The sequence below is a fragment of the Mauremys mutica genome, chromosome 1 (assembly GCF_020497125.1).
Source record: "Mauremys mutica isolate MM-2020 ecotype Southern chromosome 1, ASM2049712v1, whole genome shotgun sequence".
In the NCBI taxonomy this organism is placed as follows: domain Eukaryota; kingdom Metazoa; phylum Chordata; order Testudines; family Geoemydidae; genus Mauremys; species Mauremys mutica.
In genome coordinates, this window is record NC_059072.1 from 199,648,760 (window position 1) to 199,661,097 (window position 12,338).

Here is a 12,338-nt window from a genome sequence, read left to right on the forward strand (position 1 = left end):
CTCTATCCTTTGCACTGGCACTAACATCGACTTTTTGTCGTTTACCAGTATGCGTCCTTCAAGTTGAGGGCGGCATACCAGTCTCCCAGATCCAGGGAGGGGATAATAGAAGCCAGAGAGGCCATGCAGAACTTAAACTTTTTTAGGTACTTGTTAAGGCCTCGCAGGTCCAGGATGGGCTGTAGACTGCCCTTGGGATTAAAAAGTACCAGGAATAGAACCCCTTGTTCCTGTACTCAAGAGGAACTTCTTCCACTGCACCCAGTTGTAGCAACCCCTTTACCTCCTGTGCGAGGAGATTCTCGTGAGAGGGGTCCCTGAAGAGGGACCGGGAAGGTGGGTGGGAAGGTGAGGTAGAAAGGAACTGAAGGGTATAATCCTGTTCCACTGTGCTGAGGTTATAGCTGTCCAGGCAGGGAGGAAGAGGGAAAGGCGGTTGGAGAACACAGGGAAGGATGGATCCGGGGAATAGTCTGGTAGGTCGCCCTCAGGCGCACCCTCAAAACAACCATGTGGCCCCCTGCTTATTCTGGGTCGAGCTTGACTGGGCAGAGGGTGGAGGTGGGTGGCTCAGATGGCACTTGTAGCCCTTGGCTCATTTATGGGGCTAGTCCTGCTGAGGCTGGCTCCCCTGGCCCTGCAGCTGCTGCGGTTTGAACCACTTACGCGCTGGGGCTGGGACATAGAGACTCAGGGTCTTCAGGCTGGTGTGGGAGTCCTTGAGGCCATGCAATTTGCCGTATGTTCGCCCTGCAAATTGGTCCCAGCCATCGGAGGGCATGTCCTGCATAGACTGCTGGGTCTCGGTGGACAACACAGAGAGAAGCAGCCAAGAGCTTCGCCACATGGAGATAGCAGAAGCCATGCTGCCTGGAGGGCTGCCCTGGTCACAGTTGTGCCCTCATTGAGGATCGCTCAGAACTCCGTCTTAGAAGCCTCGGGGAGCAACCCTTTGAACTTGGCCATGGCTTGCCACATGTTGAAGTCATATTGGCCAAGGAGGACTTGGTGGTTGGCTACTCTCAGCTGAATGCTGGAAGATGAATAAACCTTACTTCTGAAAAGATCCAGCCTCCTGGAGTCTTTATTTTCGGGGGTGGCCCCTGGTTTTCCTTGCCTCTCCTTGTGGTTAACCACCTCGACCACAAGGGAATCGGGGGTTGGGTGGGAGTATAAGTACTCATTTCCATTGGTTGGCACAAAGTACTTGCATTCAGCCCTTTTAGAGATAAGGGCCAGGGAAGAGGGGGTCTGCCACAGGGCTTTAGCGATCTTGGAAACCTCTTCATGAAGGGGTAGAGTCACCCTGGCAGGAGCCGAGGACGTCAAAGAGAGAGTCCGAGGGCTCCTCCAATTCTTCTGCCTGAAGCCTGAGGTTACAATCGACCCTCTTCAAAAGGTCCTGGTGAGCCCTGGCATTATCCTGAGGAACTGGACGAGGCCCCGTGATAGCCTTGTCTGGCGATGACGAGGACGATGCTGGTGCCGTGGGAGCCTCCATGTCCATTGGTGGTCCAGCAGTTTGCTCCCCTGGGTCTTCCTGGACCTGCATCCAGACACCCGAGTCTCAAGCACCGGAGGGGGACGGGATACCGAGGCCACTAGCCTCTCTGAGGCTCCCCGCACTGATCAGGCAGCATGGGAAGGCTGGGTGAACCTCTATGGGTTCCACGGATACCGTGGCGCCAGACACTGTGCTTGGGGCCATTGGACAGGTTTCGGTGCTGATAATGTAGTCGGCACCACCGGTACTGGAGCTTGTCCCGCAATCAGGGAACCTTGCTCTGAGCTGGAGCTACCAGTGGAGCAGTCGGTACTGGGCGACCAGGATCAGGCTGAGCAGTGGCTCTTGGCTGACTGGTTCCAGTCGCTGAGTCCTGAAGCTGACCTGTCTGAGCAAGACTGTTTTGGTTGGGCTCTTAGGGACTGACCGTGTTCGTTGGATCTGCATCGGATACCTGCAATCCACGCCTCACACTACTCGACCGGTACCAGGATGTTGAATGGGACTGGGAGCTACTATGGGCTGGTTGCTGGGAGAATTGTCCTGAGGAGGGCAACCTTCCTTTTGGAGACGGGCGATGACGGCCCAGCGATCGGTGGTCTCTGGTGCCCAATCAGTCCTGAGAGCAGTACTGGGCCCTTGAAGACAGTTGGGGCTGGTCGCAGAGTTCTTGCCGGGTGGCGCATGCCTCAGAGGGTCTGCGCCAATCTACTAGCCAAGTACACCTCGAGTCCCTCAACTGGTGCCCCTGGTGCGAGGACCAAATAGGGCTCCACTGAGCCTGCCTTTCCCATCCTAAGGTGTGGCAGCTGCGGGCTGGTGAACACTGGTGGGACATTCCTCTTGATAAGGAATGATACTGCTGAGGTGGGGACACATGGGTTTTACCATGGGAGCCGGTGAGGGTGGCACCAGAAGCGTCAGGATCTCGTGAGCTGCTTGAAGGGCTTCGGGTGTTGACGGCACCTGAAGCTGGCTGGGGCCTGCACTGCTATCTGGAGTTGCAGACAAAGCATGGGATGGGCTGCACTGCTCGGCCTGAGCTGGGGCCTGACTTCCCGAGGAGGATGTTAAGCTGCCCAACCCGGGTCTTGTCGCTCTCCCTGCCCTTTTCCTTTCCCTTGCAGGAGGTAGGAGATCTTCCCCTCACAGTCTTTTTCGGCTTCCTGACCGGAGCCGTGGAGGGAGACCAGTGCCGGCTCGTGTACGCCGTCAGGGGAGCACTGTGCATGGAGGCCACAGTGCTCAGTGCGGAGTCAGACCACTGCTCCGGTGCTGGAGTGAGTGCCGACTCCATTAGGAGCGCTCTTAGAATGGATTTTGCGCTCCTTCTTTGTCCTAGATTTTAAGGACTTGCAGATATGGCATTTGTCACTTATGTGCCCTTCACCTAAGCACCTTAGGCAGCTGGTATGTGGGTCACTGAGGGGCATAGGCCGTTTGCAGCAATCGCAGGGCTTAAAGCCTGGGGACTGGGGCATGCCCTGACCCCAGCTGGGACTAACGAAGAGTTGGAGAACTACTACTAAGGGTAACTAAGAAAACTAGTAACTATATATACACACACAACTATTTTATGGGATTTGAAAGTTCGCAAGAACAGAGAACGAAACAACGCTAGCCGAAGCAGCAGATATTCCAGCACCATCACCAGCGGGCTTGTGGGCGTCACTCCAGAGGGCGCCAGAGCTGGTCCCCTATGGATACTGCTGAGGGAAAAACTTCCAACACCGGTGCATGTGGCAAGCACACACACCTAATACAGAATAGACACGAGCAAGCACTCGAAGAACTCAGGGTATGTCTACACTTACTGGGGATTGACCCTGCTGTGACAGATTCACCAGGAGTCGATTTAGCGGGTCTAGTAAAGACCCACTAAATCAACCACAGATCGGTCTCCCCTTGACTCCAGTACTCCACCAAAACGAGAAGCGTGAGGTAAGTTGACAGGAGAGTTTCTCCCGTCAACCCAGCGTGGTGTAGACACCACAGTAAGTTGACCTAAGCTATGTCAACTCCAGCTACATTATTCACATAGCTGGAGTTGTGTAACTTAGTTGACTTAACCCCGTAGTGTAGAGCTTCCCTCAGGTTTTGGGGAGCACAGGATACTTTCTAGGTGCCTAAGAGTTAGGTGCTGTGACACTGAGCTTCGCAATGCCTCACTCCCTTTGTGGATCTTACCCTTACTATATATTTGTGTGGCACTAGCACAATGGGGTCCTGATCACAGCAGTAGCCCTTGCCGTGGGGGGAAGAGGTGGGAATACTATCTCACCTCGTCTCTCTAACATAATGCAAATAGTAATAATAATAATACTACTACTAATAATAATTAATAATTTGTTTAAGCATCAGATCCTGCTCTAGTTGAAATCAATGGCAGAACTCACATTAGGCCCGATTCTCCATTGTTTATAAACTGATAAATAATAAATATTTGCATTGTCTGAAATGTACCTATTTTCTCATCACAGCTGAACTTAATAACAATATGAAAGGCTTTTGTTCAAACTTTAATAATAAAAATAATCACCTTTTGGGAGACCCCAAGCAGGGAAAATATTAGCTCTGGAAGTGAAAGGTAGGTAGGTAGGTGGTTGTTGGGGTGTGTGTGTTAATTTTAAGTGCTTTGCAACATTAACAATGGCCGGGGTTTCTAGGCACACCCTATAACAAATCCCAGTAACACCTCTAAGATGGAAATAAAAGACATATTATCATCTCCATTCTACTGATGGGAGACAGAGAGAAGTTAAGTGACTTTCCCAAGGGCACAGTCAGTGGCATAGAAGAATTCTGGAGTTTCTGGCTCCCAGTCCCGCGTTCCAGCTCCACCTTTCCCCTATAAATATTATTAATCCTTGGCTAGATTTCCACAGCAGTGAGTTAGTAAAATCTTATTCGAAAGGTGAAACATTGCTTACTTTCGTAGGAATACCAGCTCTTTCAGCTCTTCTTAACCCTTCCACGCCTGACTTGTTAGAAATGACGAGGACTATCTGTGCATAGCTGGTTGGCTTTTTTGTGCTGGTTATTAGGGCTTCAAGGTTTGTGCCTAAAAATGAAAAAGAAGAAATGAAGACCAAGCATTTCTTGAAGGGTAAATATACTGAAGATTCCGAGATGGCTTTTAAAAACAGAACCATAGGAGGAGTCTGAGCCAATGGCCCCTGAAGTCAATGGGTGTCTTTCCATTGACCTTAGTGAGCACTGGCTTGGACCCCTGGCATGTGTGAGAACATGAAATGGTTTAATAAGTTATGCATTTGTAAAACATACTTTCCAGTACATGAACTATGCTGCATTTGTTACTTTTGGGGCTGCCTATATGTCTATAAAACACAGAAGGAAAGTTTGGTGTTTGAAAAATACAATGCTGCATCCCTCTGATCAGCTAGTTGATCACTTGAAGGTGGTATAGAGGTGTGTGGGCAAAAGCTACATATGTAGGTGTATCTCACAAACAGTTTGCAGCCATGGGTAATGATCAGAGTATATCCAATTCAAAATGGCCTAGGGCAAAAATCTGTTCTGCCTGCCCCCTGATGTCAATCTCTAGGTACCTGACTGAAAGCTCACTGAAGTCCATGGGAACACTTCCAGTAACTTGAAGCAGTTTTGATTCAGGACCTAAGTTTCTTTTTCCAACAGCTGTGTTGCACCTTGTAGTGAAGAATGCAAAAGCCTCACCTGTTCCAGAGATGAGAACAGCCACCTTCACTTTGCTTGTTTGGGTTTCGCCTTGGATATAGTTGTGCAAAAACTGTAACCTATTTGCTTGTAAGGCTTGAAGCAGATTATTGACTTCAACATGGGCAGATTCTTAATGGGGAAAAAAAAAAGTGTTACATGTAAACAGAGAAATACAGAGGACATAAAAGGACTTCAGCACTCTGAGAATCAGACCAATAGCACTTCTTGTTTCTCAGCACTTCAAAGCTAACACTCATTTATCAAACACTCCTAAGCATGTGTTATATGTACTGTAAGTGGAGTCTTCAGGACTATCATTTTAACACACCTATGGAGCAAATGCGACAGAGTATCTATGGCCCAGATCCTCAGCTAACATCAGTGGAGCTTCACTGATTTACATCAGCTGGGGATCTGGCCCTACATTTCTCTAGGTAAATGAGAATCCAGTAGTACCTGTATGTCGGGAAATGACTTTCCCAATCAGCCAGGCTTCCTCGTGTCTCTGTACGTCTTTCAGAACCTGCTGAGCCAGTGCCTTCTCTACCACCAAGACGGCGCCGATCCCGCAATTAAATGTTCGGGCCATCTCCTCTTCTGAGAGGTTTCCCTCTTTTTGAAGCCAAGAGAAGATTTCAGGTATCTGCCAACTGTGAGCATCTGAAAATGGATGAAGCTGTAAATTGCTTGTTGAAATACAAAATAAGTGTTGAATAGAAATGATTGTCTTGACAGAAATACTCAAGTTCCTAGAGTATCAAGAGCCAGAATTTCTGGACATGAATTACAAATGCAAAAATGATTAGACCTGGGGCAGTCTTAGGCCCAGTGATCTCTGCTGCGATGCAGAAGAACTGGATTTAATTCCCAGTCCATGTCTCTTACTGCCTCAGTCAGTGTTGGAAAATGTGGTTCAGCCCATGGAATGTAGGAAATGAATTACTCAAGTGTGACACATTAGCTAATAATTAGGAAGAGGCTCTGAGGATACTTCAGAAGGTGCTCTTATTAGTCATCCTCTCCTGGGAAGATGACAGCTGCAATGATAGAGAGGGTATAAAATGAGGGAGGGACCATCGAATTCCGACAGACAAGACCTCTTTCCCCCATGGCAAGAACTGATTGGCCCGCAGCAGCAGCATTCCTGAACAAGCCAGTATGATGGAGTTAAAAAGGGAGTAGATTTCTTTTTGACATATTATATTTTAAATGTTATGTCCTAGTTTTCATACATTAGTACTCAACAGATTTTAGCATATAGAAGAGGCGAACTATAAAAATAAAACTCAGATCTGATTATCTCAGTCCATGGAAGGAAGCACAATTTATTATTTGGAACAGAGAACTGGGAGTCACCAGTTCTCTGTTTTATTCTGCACCTGGCACCAACACTATGTGATCCTGAACTAGTCTCTTAACTTTGCTGTGCCAACAGTTGCTTGCTTGTAAAATGGGAATAATAATATCCCACTAGGTTATTATAAGGATTAATTAATGTAGATAAAATGGTTTGAGATTTCAGAAAGGCAGTAAAGTGCAAAGTATCATGATTATGATATTATGCACACATTTCTCCAAACATAAGAACGGCCATACTGGGTCAGACCAAAGGTCCATCCAGCCCAGTATCCTGTCTACCAACAGTGGCCAATGCCAGGTGCCCCAGAGGGACTGAACCTAACAGGTAATGATCAAGTGATCTCTCTCCTGCCATCCATCTCCACCCTCTGACAAACAGAGGCTAGGGACACCATTCCTTACCCATCCTGGCTAAGAGCCATTAATGGACTTAACCTCCATGAATTTATCTAGTTCTCTTTTAAACCCTGTTACAGTCCTAGCCTTCACAACCTCCTCAGGCAAGGAGTTCCACAGGTTGACTGTGCGCTGCGTGAAGAACAACTTCCTTTTATTTGTTTTAAACCTGCTGCCCATTAATTTCATTTGGTGGCCACTAGTTCTTATATTATGGGAACAAGTAAATAACTTTTCCTTATTCACTTTCTCCACACCACTCATGATTTTATATACCTCTATCATATCCCCATAAGTCTCCTCTTTTCCAAGCTGAAAAGTCCTAGCCTCTTTAATCTTTCCTCATATGGGACCCGTTCCAAACCCCTAATAATTTTAGTTGCCCATTTCTGAACTTTTTCTAATGCCAGTATGTCTTTTTTGAAACAAGGAGACCACATCTGTACACAGTATTCAAGATGTGGGCATACCATCGATTTATATATGGGCAATAAGATATTCTCCATCTTTTCTCTATCCCTTTTTTAATGATTCCTAACATCCTGTTTGCTTTTTTGCCTGGCGCTGCACACTGCGTGGACGTCTTCAGAGAACTATCCACGATGACTCCAAGATCTCTTTCCTGATTAGTTGTAGCTAAATTAGCCCCCATCATATTGTATTTTTCCAATGTGCATTACTTCACTTTTATCCACATTAAATTTTATTTGCCATTTTGTTACCCAATTACTTAGTTTTGTGAGATCTTTTTGAAATTCTTCACAATCTGCTTTGGTCTTAACTATCTTGAGCAGTTTAGTAGCATCTGCAAACTTTGCCACCTCACTGTTTACCCCTTTCTCCAGATCATTTCTGAATAAGTTGAATAGGATTGGTCCTAGGACTGACCCTTGGGGAACACCACTAGTTACCCCTCTCCATTTTGAAAATTTACCATTTATTCCTACCCTTTGTTCCCTGTCTTTTAACCAGTTTTCAATCCATGAAAGGATCTTCCCTCTTATCCCATGACAACTTAATTTACATAAGAGCCTTTGGTGAGGGACCTTGTCAAAGGCTTTCTGGAAATCTAAGTACACTATGTCCACTGGATCCCCCTTCTCCACACATTTGTTGACCCCTTCAAAGAACTCTAATAGATTAGTAAGACATGATTTCATTTTACAGAAACCATGTTGATTTTTGCCCAACAATTTATGTTCTTCTATGTGTCTGACAATTTTATTCTTTACTATTGTTTCAACTAATTTGCCCGATATGGACGTTAGACTTAGCAGTCTGTAATTGCCGGGATCACCTCTAGAGCCCTTTTAAAATATTGGCGTTAAATTAGCTATCTTCCAGTCATTGGGTACAGAAGCTGATTTAAAGGACAGGTTACAAACCCTAGTTAATAGTTCTGTAATTTCACATTTGAAATGTGAAACATGTGAACTACTAATTGCACTCTACTGCACAACAAAGCTTTCTCAAACAAGTTAGACTGAACTGAGCTTGTGTCATGTTACAAAACGGTAAGGACTCTCTTTTGGTTGTTTTTAAACCACCTGGTTCCTTAAACAAATAAACCCAACCCAAAACATTATGAGTTCAAGGGAGGAGAGATTGCAATCTTAAGGCTACAAGGTATGGTGACCATATTTCCCTATGCTGAATACGGGACACCTGGTAAAATTATTTGTATTCAAGTGAGTTAAACGGCAATCAATCAGAACTTTGCAGTACAAACATTCAAATTAACATCAAGTTGACTGAGCCCCTGTTAAAAAGAAATACTGCGTAGTTGGATTTTTATTTGCCTTCTTGTCTTTAAGGCTTAAGGTTTCATATGGGGAGGGGTGACACCCACACCCCTACCCTCCCACGCGCAAACGGGGAGAGGTGACATACACACACTCCCATATACCTCTCTCACACGGAACTGCCTCTGCTGGCACCTGGTGCTGCATCGTCCTGATGCGGGGGGGAGGGGAGGGGGAGGGAATTGAAAGGACACAGGGTCACATGCCCCCCCCCACCCCCGATTTCTGCCAGGGTTCACACCAGAACATGGCCAGCAGCAGCCTTTTGGCACTGTGCGGGAAGGAAGGGACGGGAGCTACTTCCAGCCACCGGGGAGGAGGACTGGGGCGGGGGGAGGGGCGGGGTAAGGGATGACCTGGCCCATGTCTTTGCAGAGCTCATCTCTTCTCCCCGCACCCACACCCTGCGTGGCTGGAAGCAGCTTGTCCCTTCCTACCCGTAGTGTTGAAAGGCAGCTAACACCGCCAGGCTGCTGCTGGCCACCAACATACCCCAGCCGCCTCCTGTCCCACAGTTACAGCACAAGCAGGAAGGGGTTAAGCCCTAAGGATGCACTGTGCACCAGGGCTCAGACAACCTGACTGCAGGGGCTCCAGCGAACCCAGACAGAGAGGTGGCTCAGCAGGGGAAGGCGCCTAGGGGACAGAGCAGCCCTGCGCTCCCAGGGGGGGACTCAGGGCAGGGGTAAGTGAGAGTGAATAGGGTGCTTAGTCCCTGTCTCGGGGGTTGCTATGGAGCTGCAGGGTTGGGGAGCGAACAGGCTGGAAATCACCTTCCCCCTGCAACTCCAGAGCTTAGCTGAGGGGCAGAGAGGCTTCCCTGTGCCAGCGCTGTGCAGGGCTTTGGCACACGCTGGGCTCAGCTCCTTCTGGCCAGCGCTCTGGGCCAGAGGGTTGTGGGCTTTCCTGGGGCACCGGCTCAGCCAGACGAAGTGGGGGAAGGAAGGAGCCTGCTGGCCAGGCTGTTGGCGAGCTCAATGCTCCAACCAGGGGCTGATTCTCCACCCAGTGCTGGGAGCAGGACACGCTCTGCTGGGCGGGATATGGAGAAGCAGCGAGCTGGGGAAGGAGGAGACAAAGGGGAAAAACAGCAACAGACCAGCCCCCATGCACTGCATCTTCACCCTGCCACCAGCCTTGAATACCCATCCCCACTGTCAGCCACTGGACCTCCCCTCACCACTGGTGGGCAGGCGGTTGGTGAGCAGGGATCCAGCCAAAAGCAGGACCCCCAGTACTGGTGTGGGGGGGGAACTGGGGGTGGGGGAAAATAGAAAATATGGGACAATTTGCCCATTTTTAAGAAAAAGTCAGGACACCTACAGGAGGGCTTAAATATGGGACAGTCTTTAAAAACAGGACATCTGGTCACCCTACTACAAGGTACTCTGTAGGTATTCTGAGGGAAAGGAGAAATTCAATAGAGATCTCGTAAAAAAATAAACTGTTCTAGACATGCAAATGTGAGACTCAAGGGAAGTGTCAGTTTACCTTATACCACATTGATGGGCTTTTCAGGTCCATGCCCACAACTGCACTTTTTTTTTTTAATATGATGTCCATTTTGCTTCCTTACCTAAGACTACACCAAATGATTCTGGGAGAACTCGGGGGATATTTTCCAACAGACCTCCTCCAGTGATGTGGGCGTAGGCTTTAACACGCCCTGAACGAAGGACAGGCAACAGAGTTTTACTGTAGATTTTAGTTGGGGTTAACAATAGTTCCCCTGTGAATGTAAAATGAAAAAGACTGATTACAACATAGAAATAAACATCAATCGAATTAAAATCAAGAAAGCCTAAAAATATTCATTTACCAGACATTGAAAAGCAACTACTATATGACACAGTAAATTGAAGTGGAGAGAAAAATGCTTTGCTCCAACTCCTGTAGTACACACCAATGTTATTACCCATCTGCCCCTCAGCTTAATTTGTTTCAGTGTATTTAATTTGAGAAAAGGGAAAGAAGAATAGAGTCAGGTAAAAATGGAATAAAAAAAACGCTATTTTGGGAAAACAATCATGACATTTTGTTACACTGCAGGAGAAGAAGTATATGTATTAGTGATGGTACCTAACGTCTGGTCACCAGAGCCACCAACAACTGACGGAGAAGTGAAATCTAAAGACGACTTTTCTACAATCTTCCTTACAAGGCTAAACCCATTGCTGTGAACCCCAGAGGAAGCTATTCCAATGACAACATCCCCATCAGCAACTCTCTCCAGTTGGGGGAGCATCTGTCCTTGTTCCACGGCACCAACTGCAAAGCCAGCGAGGTCGTACTCCCCAGGCAGATACATGCCAGGCATTTCAGCAGTCTCTCCTCCTGCAGGGAACAAGTAAAGAGAAAGAATGGGGTGAAAGATATTGTGATAAATATACATATGATTTTTATATGTTTCCAACCAGCTGCGAAGGAATGCAGCGGTGTAAATAGGTTACATTAAAAAAAAATGTATATATTAAAAAAAAAGACAATGAAAAAAATGAATTAGCAACAGCATTTGTCACATGGCTGTAGCTCCTGTCGTTGGAACTGATGACAGACAAATTGGAATGTTGTCAAGAAATGCTAATTTCTGATGGCCAGGGTTAAAATTACTATATACCTACATTTGTTCATACAGATTTTTTTTCATAGGGTTTGTTATTTCAGTGCTAATATGCTTCCATCACAGGAGTGATGCACAGAGACCACCTCCTGAGCATGCAGCCTTAGTGAAAACTAAATCTATTCATTTATACAGCAAAATATAAACGCTCAGATTAGCACTCTGGAGAATAACAGACAGGTTTAATTCCCCTCTGGGGTATAGCTACGCTACACAAGGAAATGTATCCAAGGACGCTGAATGCATTACATAATTGATTGCTTCCCTTGTCTTCACAAGTGTTTAGCGTATCCAGACAGCAACATTGTTTGGCAGAACCATGCTGGCACATCCATACACAGAATGCCTTATTAACCTGGTTGTACCAGTACACTCTGAAGTGTCTATCCCACAGTGCCAGGACTGCTGATGGGAGCAGGGGTTTTTCAGTAACTTCTAAACACATGGCACTGCGTTGTGGGATGGAGTTAGCAAGGCTAGTTGAATCAGTGCAGCTGCAATGCTTATGGCTTCCTGTCCACACTGGAGAGAAACCCTTGTTGATTGCACCATTTCAGCCATACCTGAGCTAAAGGCCTTCTCCTAGGTGTTGTGACCATTTTGTACAAATAAGTCTTGCAATGTGCATGGGACAGCTGCAGTGTGTGGATGCAAAGGGTCGTACACCTGTTATAGTTCGCTGCAACTTCTTTTATTGCCTAGTGTTGACAAGATCTGATGTATTTAAAAGTAGCTCTCACGTAACAAAATGTCTGGAAAAATTAGTGATTTTAACAGGTCTGAAACAGACAGTGATAGAATTCTAGCATCCTAATGGCTACCTGACTCATGGTCTCAGATATTTCTGAATATGAGCACACAATAACACACAGTATTCCCATTTAAAACTTAATAATTAATCTCCACCAATTAATTTGTAAGCCTCCAGCTTCCTTTCTAACCTCACTGTAGGTGGATA

The 12,338-nt window shown here is 46.7% G+C and overlaps 1 protein-coding gene across 3 annotated transcripts in view; it reads right to left on the reverse strand.

Annotated features, from left to right (window-relative positions):
- The window catches only part of GART (phosphoribosylglycinamide formyltransferase, phosphoribosylglycinamide synthetase, phosphoribosylaminoimidazole synthetase), a 70,715-nt gene that overhangs the window by 19,528 nt on the left and 38,849 nt on the right, over positions 1 to 12,338 (reverse strand). For all 3 annotated transcript variants that reach the window (XM_045002371.1, XM_045002372.1, XM_045002373.1), the window contains 5 exons: positions 10,840 to 11,094; positions 10,337 to 10,489; positions 5,660 to 5,863; positions 5,201 to 5,332; positions 4,435 to 4,565 (listed from right to left, as the gene is read on the reverse strand). In XM_045002371.1, coding sequence (XP_044858306.1) covers positions 4,435 to 4,565; positions 5,201 to 5,332; positions 5,660 to 5,863; positions 10,337 to 10,489; positions 10,840 to 11,094 — 875 coding nt within the window. The remainder of the gene's footprint in view (positions 1 to 4,434; positions 4,566 to 5,200; positions 5,333 to 5,659; positions 5,864 to 10,336; positions 10,490 to 10,839; positions 11,095 to 12,338) is intronic.